Raw genomic sequence first — 18,475 nt, forward strand, 5'->3', positions numbered from 1 at the left:
ATGTCGTGTCAGACTAGGCTGGCCCGTTGGCCATCTATGCATCCCTATAGTTTGGAATGTCCCTGAAAGGTACGTTCATCGACCTTAATTGCTTAAGCTCAATCGCTGTGTAAGGTGATGGTGGAACATACTGCTATGCTTCGCTAATTCTGCCCTATGAATCATAGGGGGTATCATCTACAGGCAAATCTGTGACTAGTCTACCCTGAGCCTGGATAGCATGCAAAACCTCAGTTGGTACTGGTGATGGCATACCATAAATAGGTACTGGCATGGCATCAACCGATGTGGGCATAACATGTCTACCTCCCTAGTCATCATCTGAATCGTCCGAATCACTGCTAACTACATCACCGATCCTGTCCTCCTCCTCCTCCTCCTCCTCTTCTAGTTCGAACTCGTTCACATCGAAGTCATTGCTTATACAGCCTACTTGACTTGAATGAAACTGCTCCTATATCAACTAACCGTCCAAATCCATATTAGCCTGAGTTGCTTCCCCTTCGATCTTCAATTCTTACTCATTGTCTCCAACACCGTCAATGGACGGCCCGTCTAGGACACCCTGTATCCTGTACCCATTCTCCACCACCACCTCAGCCATGGGCACATTGGAACCTTCGAGCACCCTATTATAGCGGGACCAGTGAGTAGGGTCGCGCAAGGGCATCAGACATAATGTGCCCTAGTCTTCCCAGTATCAAACCTCCCCTTCAGTGTGAAATCACCACTAAACTTTGCATTCAAACGGACACAAAGGTCGTTGAAGCTCGGAGGTTCATCAAACCATTCCAATTCTTCTTCCATATCCTCAAACATATCATCTTCTCTCCTAACACTTCCTCCGTAGAAAACTCTAACACAACAATCCATCTACAAAAGCGTTTCAAAAACTTCACCAGGTCATCGAAATCGTCGTACGTACTGTCCATAGTAATATTAATATATATTCTAACTATAATTATACTAACTAATCTAATATTAATACCTATACAAGACTAATTACAACAACTAATTATACTAAATACGATAACTAACTAGACTCACTAATTGTACTAACTAAACTAACTTTATTAACTATACTGACTTACTATACTACCTATACTAACTAAACTAAGTAACTTTACTTATTGTGCTAACTTACTATACTAACTAATCATTCAAACTAATTTTGCATCTTAACCCTAAGTAACAAAAATTTCGATTCAATCAACAAATACACAAGGGGAGTACCTCGCGGCAGCAGCGTGCTCTTGTCCTTGCGGCGGCGGCGCGATAGACTAGGTCGGGAGGCGAGTGGCGCGAGGGGAGGCGCGGGCGCTGGCCTCTGCGGCGGATGGATGCGGGATAGAGTGAGGGGTGCGCGACAGTGGGGAGCGGTGTACAGCGGCGGCGCGGCAGTGAGGGCGGCGACGGTAGTGGCGGGCATGGCAGTGAGGGCGGTGGCGGGTGGCAGGCGGGCGTGGCGCGCCGGTGGCGCAGTGGCGTGTGTGGCGCGGCAATTAGGGCGTTGGCGGGCGCGGCGATCAGCGGCGGGCGTGCGTGGCGCACTGGCAGCAGTGCTGGGCACGGTAGTGGCACGGCGCGACGGTGGTAGTGCCTGGCGCGGCGCGGCCACGAGCGCGGTAATGGTGCGGCGCGGCGCGGCGGCGGGCATGCCTCTGCTTCAAACGGCTCGAGCGAGAGAGAGAGAAAGGTAAGCGAGAGCTGCGTTGCGGGCCTTTACTGGGCCTGTCGCGCCGTGCGCGATGGCGCGTCCGTGTCGCGCCGTGATCTGTGGCGCGACAGAGCTGGGCCACATCACCGGTCAGCGCCCGGGTCGCTGCCACGGTGGCAGCCTCGCCGCGCCGCCATGCATGTCGCAGTAGAGTGGTTTGGTTGCGCCATGTCAGTTGGCGCGTCTAAAAGTGTTAGTTTTGAAGAAAAAAATTAATGTCGGTTTTAAAAATAGTTTAAAAATAAAAAAATTCAGAGTGACATGAAGAATAAAGGAGGGGTACAATCGTCCTTTTGCACTACTGTTGTGGCTACCAAGGCAAAATGATATATATGGGAACTAGAAATAAGAATCAATGAAGGGAACACATATTTTTTTATGACAATGAAAGAATTGATATATTTTGCAATGGTAATGAAGGAATTCTCTCTATAGGCATTGTTTAGATTGAGGTTAGAAATCAGTATTTGGCATTGTAGCACTTTCGTTTGTATTTGCCAATTATTGTCCAATCATGGTCTAACTAGGCTCAAAAGATTCGTCTCGTAATTTACAATCAAACTGTGTAATTAATTATTTTTTATCTACATTTAATATTCTATGCATGTGTTCAAAGATTTAATGTGATAGAGAGAGAGTGAAAAAACTTGCCATGCCCATAGTCTGTAGAATGCGGCGCGCGATTGAGGTGACATGGATATGAGTACGCTGCTCCACAATTTCAGATAGTACAAATTTCTCTCCCGCCGGTGGTCGGTGTGGCACGGAGCCTCGGCGGCCATTTTTCATTTTTCGAGACTAGCTTCGGCGGCCAGCGGCCTGCTGCGTGGTGGAGTGGACAGTGGAGGCCCCCGTATGCCTGGTGCGGCCCAAGAGAAGCCGTATCAGAACCTGATTTTCCGGACGGATAAGATGCGTGCTGCTTGTGGATACGGACGTAACGGACCTCCTTTTCTGATGGGATCAGTGCCCGCGCGCGGGCGTTTGATCCTATTCGCGTCCCGTTCGTTTGAACTTGGTCAGCCTTAAAACGGTGTTCTTTTCTGACAATAAATCAAATTTAGCCGGTTTATCAGGAGTAGAATACTCGCCGTGGAGCGCCTCAGCACCTTGAGTGACAGTATTTTGTACCCTTGTGGCGTCGCGTCAGCCAGACGTGAAGTACCCGCAAGTCACGTCTCGTGCTGCCCCTGTTTATGTCTGTGCTCTGTGCATACCTCCGGACGATGTCTGTGCACTGCGCCGCTGCAGGTCTCGAGTCCAACAGACTAAACGATGTGGATCGTAAGCCAGTAGTACTACGAACTGATTTGGTGTAAAAAAAATACTATTATAGCTTATAATCTACGATCATTTAAGTCGAACCGAACAGGCTGAGTGTCCAACGCAAAGCAACCGGCACCTTACCGCACGGCACGCCGGAGCACCGGCGAACGCGGCGCGCTCGGTTGATCGGCAAATCTTTTATCCTTCTCTGACACGTAAGAGCGTAATCAAGTTGGGAGCAGGGCACTTATCCAGCGAAGCGAGGGGCACGTCTCTTCTCAACGCGGATAGGCAGGAATATTGGAGTACGGATCTGTGATTTGGTGGCCTCGATGTCTCTCTGCCGATGAGCACGCATGCTCGCTGCTCGTACTGACGCAACGCGGCCCCCTCTGCCTTGTACTACCTCCGTCCACCGTAGAATGTAATTATGAGATATGTATCGGTCAAAGAAATTTAAATTTAACAAAGTTTATAACAAATATTATTATCATTTAGATCTTCAAATAAATTTATTATAAAAATATATTCTATAACTAATCTAATGGTATCATAAATGTTTGTATTTTTTATATAAATTTAGTCAAAACTTAAACTGTTTGACTTTTTGTAAAACAAAAATTATATTTTTTTTTTAGACAGAGGGAGTACATGTACTCCACGCGAGGAAAAGCATTAAGAGAAGCTAGCGGAGGAATAATGTTGGGGCACCAAGTTGTGATTCTGATATGTGTTTCTGGATAGATAGCCTTCGGAATTCACCTTTTCTGAGAGAGGATAGTTTCCTCAATACGTTCGTTTCCAATTCTCGTAACCAACTTGCGCTAGCCATTCCTCTCAGAAGAAAAGAGAAAAAACCTTGCGCTAACCTTTGCTGCAGCAGGAGGATTCTTTTGTTCGGATTTTCAATTGGGCGAGAATTGCTAAGAGCACCAGCAACGCGGGCGTATATGCGTTCTGTTTGCTTGACTTATAATCCGTATTTTTTTAGCTAACGAACATTATTTTTCTCTTATAATAAATCATTCAACAGTACTTCCAGTCATGGCTTATCAGCCAAGCGAAAAGGACAATGAATGTTAGACGGTCTCCAACAAGAATAACCCAAACGCGATACCCATTCAATAATATAGGTCACCTACAATCAAAGGGTCACGGACTCAAATCTCGTATTCTCCAACAGGCGAGCAGCCAAATCACACACCTCTCTCAACTCTCTCTCTCTCTCTCTCTCTCTCTCTCTCTCTCTCTCGCCTCTCTCTCTCGGGATGGAGGCGGCGGCCGGCGAGCGGGCGGCAACAGCAGCACACGCGAGCGGGGCGGGCAACGGCAGGCGCGGCGAGCGGCGCGAGCTCCTCCTCCCAGACGGCCCTCTCTCCCTCCGACGGCGCGGCAACCCTAGGAGGCCGGCTGGCGCTCCCTCCTCTCTCCTCCGGTGGATCCAGCGTGCCCTCTCTCCTCTCTACCTCAAGCTCCGCGCGATGAGCAGATCCAACGAGCATGCGGCCAGATCGACGAGCAGGTGGTCGAATCCATGCCGGTCAAGCGCCTTGGCCTCCCTCCCCGCCGAGCTCCGCCCGCCTCCCTCCTCGCCGGCGAGCTCCCTCCTCTGCATGGCCTCCCTCCCTCCCTACGAGATCCGGTGAGCGTTGCCCGCGTCCCTCCTCGCCTCGCCGTCGTCGTCGTCGTCGGGCCCGCCTCGCCGATGAGCTTCCTCCCCTGCACGGCCTCCCTCCCTCCCTGCGAGATCCGGCGGGGGAACGATCCCAGATCCGGCGAGGCAACCAAGGCCGGCGGCTCCGGAGGTGCTCCCACGGCGAGCTCGCCTCGCCGAGCCGGCCCCTCCCCGCCGCGGTCCCGCCTGGAGACTTTGCGTCTCGGAGAAAGACGACGCAAATAAGCGTCTCGGTTGACCTCGTACCCAAAATGCATGTCATGTTTGAGTCTTATGTTGGAGTCGGTTTTCTACCGCTAAAACACTGTGCATGAGCCATTTTGGGTTTGCGTCGCCATTTGCGTATGCTTTTGGAGACCGTCTTAGCCTAAGGAAAAAGGTTCCTTCAACACGTCAGCATTGAGTACGGAAACCACTATCTCTTCTCTCCACGGCTCTGTTCGGCTGGCTGAATTTTGGCTGAAACTGATTGAAAAACACTGTTCTAGCTGAATTGTTGTGAGAGGAAAACACTGTTCCGGCTAAAAAAGAAGCTAAACAAACTGACTTTTGGGTAAGCCGAACGGAGCCTGCCAAATTTGCTTCCATGTTCCTGTATTTCTCTCTCTTCACAGAGTGCAGAACTCCAAATGGTTTTGCTTTCAGCCGTCAGCTTTGTGAGTTCAAAGTGTGCTCTAGCGGCTTTCCTTTTACGCACAGCGCACTCTCCGGTGGGTGCTTCTGCATTGTATCAGTTGCGGAAACTAGTTCCTCCGCACGCTACACTGATGGTCTGCGAGGATATCAACTCGGTAGCGTTTTTGTCCGAGCCTATTTGGCATGACATCGTTTCGCTGAAAAAATAAGCTGAAACATTGTTCCGACTAATTTGTTGTGAGAGAAAAACAATATTTCGATTAAAAAAATAAATTAAAAATACAGATTATAAGATAAGCGAACATGACATATATATATACTAATTTACGATAATATCAATATATATTTATGATAGTTGGGTTACTGTAACAGGGGATATTTACCATAACGTTATAGTAAACCACTTAGTAAGGAGTTACTATAATCTCATAAATTAACATAGTAATTATCATAACTCAAAGTGGTTACGGAATAAGTTATTTTATAGTCAGCTACATGGTAGTGTGTGTGTGTATATATATATATATATACACACACACACAGAGAGAGCGTTGGAGAAAGCATAAATGGCTGAGGCAACTGAAATGAATTTATATAAAACCATGGGCCTGTTTGGGTTCTCGGTATAAAGTTTAATAAGTTGACTCAAATTGAAAACTAAAATTTTATATCACTCTAGTTTACTCGTGTGGTCTAAAGTTTTAAGAAATGGTCTAAATTTTAGATACCACTTTAGACCTCTTATTTAAAACCTTAAAAGCTAAAGTGGTCTAAGTTTAATGGCTAAACTTTAGACCATGATATCTAACGCAGAGCTTATATATATAGAGGAGGGCACGAGCCAGGAGGATTTAAGAGGGCATCCCGAAGTCCTAGTGCGAGAGCTGGAACTCAAGCAAGCTTACGTGAATGACACCGTTGAATTTTAATTGGACTTGAACTAATTTTATTTAATTAACATCAAATAAATCATAAGACTCATGTTAAATGCTAGGTACAATAAATATTTAATAACATGTAGGATTTTGACTAATATTTAACTCAACTTAAATACGTGACTATGCACATATTGAAAGGTTGAGACGAAAGACATGTCACACGCACATCTACTCGAGCCGAGAGGAGAGGTAAAGTTTGCCACTTGGGCAAATTGATGGCGCGTGCGAGGTCTCGTTTAGTTCACGAAATTTTAGAAATTTGGTTGTTGTAGTATTTTCGTTTTTATTTGATAATTAGTATTTAATTATGGACTAATTAGGCTCAAAATGTTCATCTCGTGATTTCCAACCAAACTGTGCAATTAGTTTTTTTTCGTCTACATTTAATGCTCCATGCACGTATCACAAGATTCGATGTGATGACTAATATAGTATTTTTTGGGAAAACTTTTCGAAACTAAACGTGGCCACGTGCAGCCTGTTCGGCTGGGGCTGAAACGGTCATATACGATCGTGGATTATTACTGCTGGCTAGTTTGGTGTGAGAGAAAAATACTGTTCTGGCTAGAAATTTACGATCGTTTACGACCAAGCGAACATGCTGGTGGCCTGATAAAGGCTCGTCAAACCCTTCATGTCAGCCGTTACCAGAATAATGTGCCTTGATGAGTTGATATCTTTAATGCTATTGAAATTGATGGCGTCCAGGACTCCAGGTTCGTCCCCCTCCTCGTCAATTGGCTTTCTTATCTCAACGCCATAAGAAGGCCAAAACCATCTTTTCTCTATTGTCACTGCTTCTCAGTTCCAATTCCATAGCTCTTGCACGTACAAGTAACATGAGATAGCAGCCCAAGAACATGCTTGGGTGATGGACGATCAAGTTTTTAGGGAAGCGTATCTTCGCGCGACTGTTGTTATACAACTATTTTCTCGTGTTCCGGTATTTGGCATACGGCAAACGGAACAATTGCGCAACTATTTCCTCTCCCTTTATCGAGCGTGAATGACGACATCAGATATCCACTATATCAACTTGTGGGAATGCGCCGCCGATGCGCTGAGTATGATCCCACCTCATCAGAACTTAAAGTATACCACTGTAAACTCTTTTATGCCTTGTTCGCTTGGCTTATAAATAGTATTTTTTCAGCTAACGAATAGTATTTTTCTCTCATAATAAATCAGCCAACGGTACTTTTAGCCATGTCTTATCAGCCAAGCAAACAGAGCACTAGTTACTTTGTTCTTATTGAACATCAGTATGTCTATATATTATCTACCGGACACTACGAACCAAAGCGGTTCAGGCCACTGTTGAAGATAGGATTTGGATGCCAATTCTGAGGTGGCTTTTGTGTGTCCCGTGATTAGATCTAAATATTTTTCTTCTTCTGAAAGAAAAAACAGCACATATCACTATTTTAATTATTGTTCGGTATTATGTTAAACCTCAAGTTGCTCTTCCACACACACTTTTCTCTGTACCATTATTCCCTTTTTTTCTCACCGGTTTAGGGGCCATTTCTCATAAATGATTGAACCTGGCCCCCAACAACCACTGATAGCTATGACAATCAATTATGTTTTTTTCCCAAGGGAAAGGCTTTTCGAGCTACTAAAGAGTTTGCTTCAAGTGAGAACCCATATTATTCACTTTGATCAATGTTGATCTCACTCTATCGTAATACATTATACTATTCCCATCATAAATTAGAAATAATCTTAAGTTCTCTTAAGTTAAATAATCATTAGTATAGCTAAATTTATAAAGATAGTAATAATTATGATCATTTCATCTATTTTGATACGGCAGATGTTAATATTTGTATTGACAAACTTATGGTGTTTGACTTAGAGCAAACCGCAATATAATATTTTTAGGAGGTTATATAGTCAAACTTTTATACCGGGACAGGTGCAAAATTGAAGGCGCAGCTGAGGCGTGTGGGAGTAGCTGCTCTGGCACAGGCGCACAGCACGGCCGTAGAGACTTGTGAGCCCAGACAAGTCACCGTTGCTCTTCCACACACTTTCCTTACTGTCATTATTATTTCTTTGTTTCTCCCACGAGTTCGTGCCCATTTCTCAGAAATGATCGAACACGATGGTTGAACCTATAGATGTCCAACGCCGCGGCCCGTCCTGCCCCGGCACGGCCCGGTGGGGGTCGGGCCGGCACGGCACGCTGGGCCGCTCGGACCGTGCCGAGTCGGGCACCGTGCCTGCCCTACGGCCCAGGCACAGCCTGCTGGGCCGTTTTTCGGGCCGGGCCAGCTCGAGAAGCACGACCAATTCAGCGTGTCAGGCTGGCCTGAGGTCCACGAGGGAGCGCGAGCATCGAGAGAGAAGGGGAAGGAGAGGAAGCACGAGGCCGAAGATGGCAGTGGCCGCCGCCTGCCGGCGAGCTTGCCTTGGCACTGGATCTGCGTCGGGGCGGAGCTCAGGCCAGCACGCTCGCTCCCGCAGTGGCGTCGCTCGAGGAGAGGGAGGGGCAGGGGGCGTCCGCGCTCGGTCGTCGGCGCTGTGAGGAGAGGAGAGGTCGCGTGAGGAGCCGAGGACGTCGAGGAGAGGGAGGAGGCATCCTAGACTCCTGGTCCCGTGTCCGCACTCGCCTCGCCCGACACGAGGGAAGGGAAGGGGGCCTCCGCGGCGCCGGCGCGGAGATGAGAGGAGGAGGAGCGAGTGCGGCACTGCGACTGCGGCGTGGGGAGGGGGCAGGCTGCGTGGGGGGGGGAGGGGAAGGGAAAGGGAGTTAAGGTTCGGGGTGGGCCAGTGGGGGCACTAGGGGAGTTGGGGGTGGTGGCTGCCTGGTTGGGGCTCTTAGCAGGCCGGCTGCCCCGGGCCGTGCTGTGAGAGCCCACGTGCCTGGGGTAAGGCCCAGGCACGGCCTGTTCCTTCGGGCCGGGCCAGTCCAGGCTCGCTCGCCACTGGGTCGTGTCGGGTCAAAAAAAATGCGGGCTTCGTGCCGGGCCATGGTGCCTCGGACTGTATGGACATTTATAGTTGAACCCAACAAGCAGCGGCGGAGCCCACATGGGTTCACTGCTCCGCCCCGCTGTGTCCGCCCCTGCCAACAAGTATTGTCTATTGATGATTGGCTATCACAGTCAATTCCTTTTTCTTTCAAGGAAAGTGCTTTCCTTTTATTTATTTATTTACTTATTTTTTGGATCAGCTCCTGTGAGCGCAGTGCCCATACAGCCACAGACCATAGCCCACAGCTCACATCTAAGAAAGGAGCCAAGCACAACTCCAGTCCAAACGAAGTATAGCTCGCACAGCAACCAACCGCCCCAAGTCCCGGCTCGAATTGGCATTGCGTTTGCCTTTGAGCCTTCTACGTATATGCGCACCACACTCTGGACTCTGCTGAGCTAGCGGCCACTTAACACATGGAACGCAGTGTGGCGCTGGCACAGCACGCAACCACCGTCTATTTCTCAACATGGGGCGCCGTTGGCCTATGCGAATTGCTTTGCGTCGGTCCGTCCCGCTCCCGGTCCCGGCCCTTTTGCGCACCGAAGCAGCAAAGCAAGTAAGCAACCTCGCGCACGGCCACGGCCGAACGCCACAAATGGACATGTCGCTGCGTGCCCGCTCGCTATGCACTGCACGGGCCCTTTTCTTTTCTCCCCCAGTCCCCACCTAGCTCAGCTGAGTGCGAGTCCGATGCACGCCCCGGCGGCTTTTTCCATTTCGTGTCGAGGAGGCGCGGCGACGGGTCCCTTTCGCGTCGCCTTTTGCTGGAAAGCACATGCACGTACTCCCCCGCCGAGGCACGGGCGCCCCAACCAAGAGAGGTTTTTAGTTCAATGCGACGGGGGCCTGACTCGGAGCACCACAAGCCGCTCGCTCGGCTGAAGCTGAACCCACTAGCGTATTGGATCTGTCTGCTTGAGTGGAGTCTCAAATCTGAACTCTGCGATCCCCCTCTCACAAGTCACAGAAGGACCTGCGTCGCGGCAACAATGATCTAAAGAAAATCTAATCTAATCACCGGAACGTGAAGCACACGAGGTAGGCAACCGAACGGCACCAATAAACACCATTAACAAGTGCATAATTGAGACCGGCTCGATGGTTCAGCTCAAACGCGCCAAACCGCTCCATCAACATCCATCCACACTCCCGAGAGCCGCACATTCATTCATTCATTCGCAAGGAAAGGAAAGAGACGCGAAGGCGACGTCGTGAATTAGAGCCGACAGCCGTGCATTTCTCGTGGGTCACATGCTGGGGAGCAGCGGTAGCGGGTGGACCATCATTTGGATCGTAGGATAACACATTATTATTGGTCAAATCTTGCCAGTAGTTAAGAAAACTTCTACTAACATATAGTATATGTCTAACCGGCGGGGGAGTAATATATATAGTTGCTGTGTCAGAATTCAGAAATGGGTGGCTTCAGATCTAAACAAAAAATTGGTGGTATGTGTGTTCCCTCTCAGATTTTCCAACTCACACCAGACACTCTATACCATCATCTCGCGAGTGGCGACCATATCGTAACGTGGCAAAGTTTTCAGATGCACTGTGACACGTCGAATGCAATTGTTCGGTGACCATTTTCGTTTCCAAAAAGCACTAAAAAAGGGAGAAGAAAAAGAAAACCCATCCAAAATCCAAAAATGAAATAACGAGACACTTGCTGCTTCCCCGTAGGCCCGTACCCACTTTATAAATAGGGGAGCCTCGCACCACATCCAGTAAAGGCCCCCTCTCTCTTCTCCCTCCTGTCCTGGGTGCTGGCCCCCTCCAAGCTTCAAGGAAACATCCAAGCGCTTCCTTCTTCCTAGTGAGGAGCCTAGTTAGAGTTGGATCTGAGCAATGGGGCAGGAGCAGGCGGCGCCAAAGCCGGAGGCCGCGGCCACGGCGATGGAGCTGACGGGTTTCGTCATGACCGCGGAGGAGGCCGAGCGCAAGGCGGCGGCCGCCGGCGTGGCGACCGTGCAGGACCTGCTGCCGCTTCTGGTCCCGTCCGCGAGGAAGCGCGCGCGCGTCCCGATCTCGGACTTCCAAGTGGGCGCCGTGGGGCTGGGCGCCAGCGGCCGCGTCTACGTCGGCGTCAACCTCGAGTTCCGCGGCGTCCCGCTGTGCCACTCCGTCCACGCAGAGCAGTTCCTCGTGGCCAACGCCGCTGCCGCGGGGGAGTCCGCGCTGCGCGCCGTCGCTGTCTCCCACATGCCCTGCGGCCACTGCCGCCAGTTCCTCCAGGAGATCCGCGGCGCCGCCGGCATCCAGATCCTCGTGACCAGCGACGCCGACGAGGGCTGCGCGCCCGAGTGGCGCACGGTGGCGTCCCTCCTCCTCCGCCCCTTCGGGCCCCACGATCTCCTCGCTGAGAATGTGCCCCTCGTCCTCGAGGCGCACGACAACGCCCTGGGCGATCCCGTCGTCACCGCGGTCGCCAATGGCTTCGCCCCCGGCGACCTGGACGCGCGCCTGAGGGAGGCTGCGGAGGCGGCCGCGCGGGCGGCGCACGCGCCGTACAGCCAGTGCCCGTCGGGGTTCGCGGTGGCAGACGGTGACGGCAGGATCTACGCCGGTGGCTGCCTCGAGTCCGCAGCGTACAACCCGACGCTGGGCCCCGTCCAGGCGGCCATCATTGCGATGGTGGCAGCCGGAGGCGGCCCCGCCGGGGACGTGGTCGCGGCGGCGCTCGTGGAGAAGGAGCAGGCGGCGGTGGCCCAGGAGGCGACGGCCAGGATCTTCCTCGACGCCGTGGCCCCACACGCCAGCTTCCACGTCTACAAGTACAGGCCGTCCGATGCTTGATGAGCTTCTGTGGCGGTGGGATGGGCAGGAACGTGATCGAGATAATGTTCATAAAAAATAAGAGTAATTTAAGAATAAGAAGATAAATCTTGTTCTTCTACTGCCACTTGTGTTCACTCTACTGTACTTATTCAGATTGTTATCTGATTTAATGGTTGGCCTGAGCCAGATTAGTTTTTTTTTTTTTGCCACATTTGACAGAGCCGGCTGCTAATGTGGCCACAGGGACCGCTCCCCAGTTCCCAGCGTGTGTTCTATTCTGAGTTTCTCTGATCAGCTCCAAATTGCCTTCTTCCCTGAAGACCATAAAATAGTCATGTATGCTATGTCCGTTCGCTTCGCTGAAAAAACAAGCCGAAACACTGTTCTATCTGATTTGTGGTGAAAGAAAAATACTGTTCCGGCTGAAAAAAAAACAAGCTGAAAAAGACGGATTATAAGAGAAACGAACATGACATACCTACTTTTTATTTTCTTTCATATCATATGATTCATCCGACTTAGGTTTCTGTAGGTTGTTCTCTGCTCAGTTTCTGAAGTCTGAACCTGCCACAGTGCCTGTGTAGAATGTGCTTATGTGCATTGCCACACTCTATACACCTGAAAAATCAAGTGAGGTTCTTGCGCTCCCTTCCTTATCTCTGTTAGTATTTCATTATTAATAGGTAACCGACATATAAGACAATTTTGTTGCCTATGTAATCCCACAGGATATGGAATTTAACTAGGTTGATACTAAAATAACTTTTCTTCATGTGATTCTAGTATGCTTAGCTAAGGCGTGTCCTGCGTGGGTATATATGGATTTTAATAATTTAATTCCATTCACTATGACAGTTCCTCTGTTAGCCGTTCTGGACTGATGCCTTCCTTTTGTTTGTAGAACAGTTCCCCTGTAAACTCTAAACAAGTGATTTTTGGACATAAATTCCGTTCATCCACTGTTGGCACTATCCGTATCTGATGCTTTACTTTATAATAAAACAATTCCTTAATTTACCAGGCGTTTGTAAATGATTTGAATTTTAATGAGATGACGTGTTGAAATGTCAATAAATCATGTCGGAAATGATATACCTAGTTCGACTAATTGTACAACTGAAACGTGACACATGCGCCATATACATCCAACAGAACTAATCCTTTCAGTGGCCGATCTGAAATTAATTTTACTCTAATTTGCACCTTCAGTTCTCCAAACCCCTTTTTGAAACACTACCCTACAGTCTTCTTGCCAAATTGCTTGAAAGAAATTTAAAAACTGATTTGAAATTCACCTCATGAACGGCTGACGTACCCCAGGCCCCAGCAGTCAGCAGAGGAAGCTTTCTCGTACCGTCACTGCAATCATGGACCCACATGACAGAGAAATAGGGACCCGATATGTGCAACGTACCAACGAACCCAATCCCAAACCGAGATACGTCTGCGCTCCTGCGACGCGCATGGCGCCACGACTCCCCGTGGGCCATGGCCTTGGGCGGCGCTCGGACATGAGTACATGGCGCTCGGTGGCCTCGCGTCGCGCTACTCACTCACCGACCCACCGGCACCGCGCCACGGCCGCGTTCGTCTCCACAGGAGTCTATGGCCACCCTCACGCCGCCACGGTCGCATCTCCTCCTCGGGCCATGTTTAGATTGCAAAAAATTTCAACCTGATGAATAGTAGCACTTTCGTCTTATTTAATAAATATTGTTTAATCGTGGACTAACTAAGCTCAAAAGATTCATCTCGTGATTTCGAACTAAACTGTACAATTAGTTATTTTTTTACTTATATTTAATGCTCCATGCAAGCAACTAAAAATTGATGTGATAAAGAGAAAGTAAAAAAACTTACAATTTAGAGGTGATCTAAACAAGGCCGCACCAGCAGCAGCCTACAGCGCTTCGTGCCTGCGCCGCCTTCTCCCGCTCTCGCCACGCGCCACTCTCACCGCGGGCCGCGCAGCCGCGGCGCGTCTTCCTCGGCCTCGGCGCCACCTTCATCGACCAGGTCACCCGCATGGCCTCCGGCGGCACCTCGTCCCGCTCTTTCGTTGCCGGAGCGAGGCCGAGGCAAGGGGTTTCCCCAGTCGAGCAGGTTTTTAGGCGCTACCTTTTTTCGAAAACATTGCTACAAAGCTGTACTATTTTTTTGTTTTCGGACCTGGTTAATGGAGATCTGTACGTTGTAGATTTTGAAGAATGTGGAGTGGCCGGATGAGTTCCCTTTCAAGCCTGAGGACTTCAGCCGCTTCGACGAGTAAGTAGCTTCTTCAGCCAATCAGCCAGCAGACCTTGCTGCTGCCACTAGTGACTCACTATGTCTGCCCTTGTAACCTGTGGAATAATTCAGCACTGGCAGATTGATTTTAGCGTACTTAACAACAATCTTGACATAATTTGGGCAGACGGGGTTTAGCGCCTGTTCGGATGGTAGTAAAGCCGGCTGAAGCTGATTTAGGGCGCGTTTAGTTCCCAAATTTTTTTAGGTTTGGCTACTGTAGCACTTTCGTTTGTATTTGGTAATTAGTATCTAATTATGGACTAATTAGGTTCGAAAGTTTCGTCTCGCGATTTCTCACCCAACTGTGCAATTAGTTTTTTTTTCGTCTACATTTAGTACTCTATGCATGTGCCGCAAGATTTGATGTGACACTTTGGGGTGAAAATTTTTGGAAACTAAATAGGCCCTTAATGTGAGAGAAAAATATTGTACATTCTAACTGATAAGCCGGCTGATAAGTTCAACAGGAAAATTTTGATTACTTGCAGATCATCAGATAGTCTGTTTTACTCAGTTCCACGTTTTGTCACTCACATTGATGACCAAGCAATCCATGCTCTCACAGAGTACTACTCTGAAGTTCTTCCTCCAAGTAATACTCCTGGGGTGGCATGTGCAGCAGCTGGGTAGGATTTTTGCTAGTCACCACTTCTGTTCTTTTTTTTTGAAAGAAATCACCACTTCCGTTCTTATGTGTCACTACTATGAAATTTCTTATGTACTGCATCCACATTATGCAGGTGAGCCACTATCCTCCCAGTTACAAACAGGAGAAGATCGTGGGGATGGGTATGAATGAAGATGAACTGAAAAGGAACTCGGTATTATGTACTGACTAAATTAGTACACTTTTGTAAACGTGATGCATGCATAGCTTCCCATTATAGAAGTATTCATCAACATTCTGAATAGTGCAAGTGGCTAGTTTGGTGTCATGCTCGATTTATTCCATTTAGGCCCCGTTTGGATCCTTAGAATTGAATTTATTTTAATAATCATAATTTAGACATGTATTAATTAAGCTAATATAGTTGTATATGGACCATATTTGTATATTATTGTTGGTTATATGAGAGATACTTATGTGTTGCGTTTCTACCGTAGGAGGGTGAGTTGAAGAGCGTGTTATAAGTTGCAAGGTAGACACATAGGATGATAATCTATAAAATTAATTTTTATCTCCCACCCTATGAATTTGAGATAGGCTTATATGTGAACTTTGAAAAGTGGTGGCATGTCAAATTCTAAGCTGAATAGATTAATTTATTAAGTAGATTTCAATTCCTCCAAAACAAAGGATACAAACAGCCCCTTAAAGTTTTCAGGATAGCAGCCACATAATTTTTGGAGAGTAAGAGATGGTAGATTGGTAATTGATATTTAATTATTTCAGCAAGTTGGGGCTTCATTTGGCGCAGCTCCATCTCCGACACGGTGAATCTGTAGTTTGTAATGTAAATTAAAGTAGTTTAAATATCTATATTTAATCTAAATTAAAAACGAAATGAGTCATGCAAATGCACTCAACATGCCTACAGCTCCAGATCAAAGATTTTGTAGAGCTACAAATACCCAGGTCTAGGAAATCCACAAATCTCCTGGATGCCAAACAGGGACTTCATCCTTAGTTGTTCCTGACAAGGAGAGCAAAGACCTGCTGACAGTTCAGTCTTCCTATGTCTACATGTGAGAGTAGGACTATCAACAAGTGCAATTTGCACAGTTACTTCTCCTTTGATTATAGTTTTGGCTTACAAACGTTTAAATGTTAACATGAGCTCTAGGATCTATTTTTATTTTACAAACTGCAAACACGTATCTTATATGCAGCAATGTTGGAGTTTAGTCAGTAACTTTACATTGAGATCAGTTTAAATCATTACAGATAAGCGATGCACCTTTTGTAACTAATATGAGTCAGCAAGTGGTACTTCCTTTGAGCTGCTTTGCTAAACCTTCTATATGTTGACATAGCTTTTTTGTTGTTTTTTTTACGACAGTAGGTATTGACTGAGTATGTTGTGCAAGACCTCAATGTGAACCCAAAGCTTCCTTTCGAAGATAACACCTTCGATGTTATCACCAATGTGGTACTGTGTCCTATATCGTATTCTTGTTAAAAGAAGAGATTATATGTTGTAGTGCAAAGTGTTACTCCTTCCATTCCAAATTATAATAAGGTGTTTTGGCTTTTTCTAGATGCATAGATTTTGCTATGCACTTAGATATAGACTATGTCTAGATACATAGTAAAAGTAATGTATCTATAAAAATCAAAATGTTTTATAATTTGGAATAGAGCGAGTATTACTTTATTAGATTGTGAATTGGAGCGCAAAGATTGTTTACATTATTTGACAGTAGCACTTCTTTGCTAGTAGGTTAGTGTAGATTACCTGACAAAACCAATAGATGTTTTTAAGGAGATGCGACGAATACTCAAGCCAAGCGGCCTTGCCATAATGAGGTAACATCCTGTCCAGAATGACACATGCTATTGACCAGAACTACTTTTGGATATCGTAGCATGCATTACCATATTTTGGTGGTAAGGATCTTAAATTCTAGTTCTAACTTTGGATATAGCTTTTTCAAATCGGTGCTTTTGAACAAAAGCTATATCTATATGGACATCAACTGGTGATGCCGATCATGCTTGGATAGTTGGAGCTTACTTCCATTATGCTGGTTTTGAACCTCCCCAGGTATGTACTGTTGAATAGTTATGGTGCATTCCCTAAAAAAAGATAAAGAAGAACTAGGGCTTCCAAGGTTTTTAATTGCAAGCTAATAAGGCCTCCACTGGAAGCTATGAAAAACTACTAGGGATATAACAACAGTTATTTCATTTAGCAATTTTAACAAAAAAAGATGAAATTTTCTATTAGGTATGCACAAAAACATGGAAAGGAAAATTCATGAACGCAAATACTCAAACATATATTCAGGGCTCTAAGAAAACATGTCTCCTGGTCCATTACTCAACAATCATTCAATCAATCAACATACTCATGGCTATAATCAGTATTCATGTCCATTCAACATTAAACAATCTAACAACTCAACAATTAGACGATTGTTCAATTATTAATTAAAGCAAATATTAAATATTTGTCTCGGTCAATATTAGCGACGGTAAAATAGTTGCAACTAAGCAAATATCGGTGTTCAGCAATTGACAATATCATATATAACTTCAGGCCTCCTAAAAGGCTATAGCTTTGCTATTGCGGTGCTATTTAAAACCTTGGTGAATTCCAAAAATGATACTTTTTTCTATTTTCTCCTTTGTTTGCGTGAACATGTTTCTACCTATCAAGTTAATAGCCTTCTAGACATTTGCAGTGCGTTGGAATCAAAATCCAGCTACCCCTGTATGTATTTATAGTATTCTTTAATTAATGTGTTCAAATCAACCCCATGATAAAATGTTTTTTCTTTAATTTCTGCAGGCAGTTGATATATCTCCTAATCCAGGACGAACTGACCCAATGTATGTTGTATGCTCGAGAAAGAAAATAGGGTAAACTAAATAATGTATTTTGCAAGGTTTGTCCCTCCTTCCTCTCTGTTGATTCTAGTGTTTGATGAGATTTATTCAACAATTTCTCTAGTGTGCTTGTATATTTGTAGTGCTATCAAGAATCATATAAAGGGGAAAACAAGAAGAAGCAAGTTGCTTGCCCCTGATCGCCTGAACTTGATGCTTGGTGAGCTGATGCAGGCAGCGCACGTGCATGTTTCCGTGAGCAATGCAACGATAGGAAAAGGAAGCAACACTGCTGCACAGACTATTAATAGAGGCAGTCAGATTCATGTAGTTTTTTTTTTTGGATAAACAGATTCATGTAGGTTGTAGCGACCGTCTTTACTAAAGCTATCTAGAAATGATATTTTAAAAATAATAATAATAATAGTATTTTATAAAATAATTGTAGATATGGATGGTAGTTTCACGAAATTGCAAATCTAACACAAAATTGCAAATCTAGCGTCTAGTTGACAGTTCAGGTGAAGGCTTTACTGATACTCTGGCTCGGGTAGTAACTCTCCAGCTACCTGCTGTTCATCATTGTGTCCTCGTCGGTTATGAGTACCTCTACCACTTATCACCACGGCTCAGGAGTAAGGGCGTAAGGCTAAAATGTGGCTCGGAACTCAGAAAGGAGCAAGGGTGAACTAAATATGTGCTTC

At 46.6% G+C, this 18,475-nt stretch overlaps 2 protein-coding genes and 1 pseudogene across 2 annotated transcripts; 2 read left to right on the forward strand and 1 right to left on the reverse strand.

Annotated features, from left to right (window-relative positions):
* Nucleotides 1-310: 310 nt before the first annotated feature.
* LOC136455033 (uncharacterized) lies at nt 311-1,657 on the reverse strand. The gene is made up of 2 exons (XM_066455225.1): nt 1,234-1,657; nt 311-387 (listed from the first exon to the last, which is right to left on the reverse strand). The coding sequence occupies exons 1-2, from the start codon at nt 1,655-1,657 to the stop codon at nt 311-313; spliced, it is 501 nt and encodes a 166-aa protein (XP_066311322.1).
* A 9,280-nt stretch (nt 1,658-10,937) lies between these two features.
* Nucleotides 10,938-12,312, forward strand: LOC136452811 (cytidine deaminase 1-like). The gene has a single exon (XM_066453404.1). It carries the CDS (start codon nt 11,063-11,065, stop codon nt 12,008-12,010), a length of 948 nt encoding a protein of 315 aa, XP_066309501.1. The 5' UTR covers nt 10,938-11,062; the 3' UTR covers nt 12,011-12,312.
* A 1,581-nt stretch (nt 12,313-13,893) lies between these two features.
* On the forward strand, nt 13,894-18,213 carry LOC136452812 (uncharacterized; annotated as a pseudogene).
* Nucleotides 18,214-18,475: the final 262 nt, after the last annotated feature.

Source organism: Miscanthus floridulus, chromosome 5 (genome assembly GCF_019320115.1).
Source record: "Miscanthus floridulus cultivar M001 chromosome 5, ASM1932011v1, whole genome shotgun sequence".
Classification (NCBI taxonomy): domain Eukaryota; kingdom Viridiplantae; phylum Streptophyta; class Magnoliopsida; order Poales; family Poaceae; genus Miscanthus; species Miscanthus floridulus.

Coding starts and splice junctions, on each gene's coding strand:
- LOC136455033 (XM_066455225.1), bottom strand. CDS start 1,657: ATGCCCGCCGCCGCGCCGCGCCGCACCATTACCGCGCTCGTGGCCGCG. Junction 388..1,233: donor GAGCACGCTGCTGCCGCGAG/GTACTCCCCTTG, acceptor AGTTCGAACTAG/AAGAGGAGGAGGAGGAGGAG.
- LOC136452811 (XM_066453404.1), top strand. CDS start 11,063: ATGGGGCAGGAGCAGGCGGCGCCAAAGCCGGAGGCCGCGGCCACGGCG.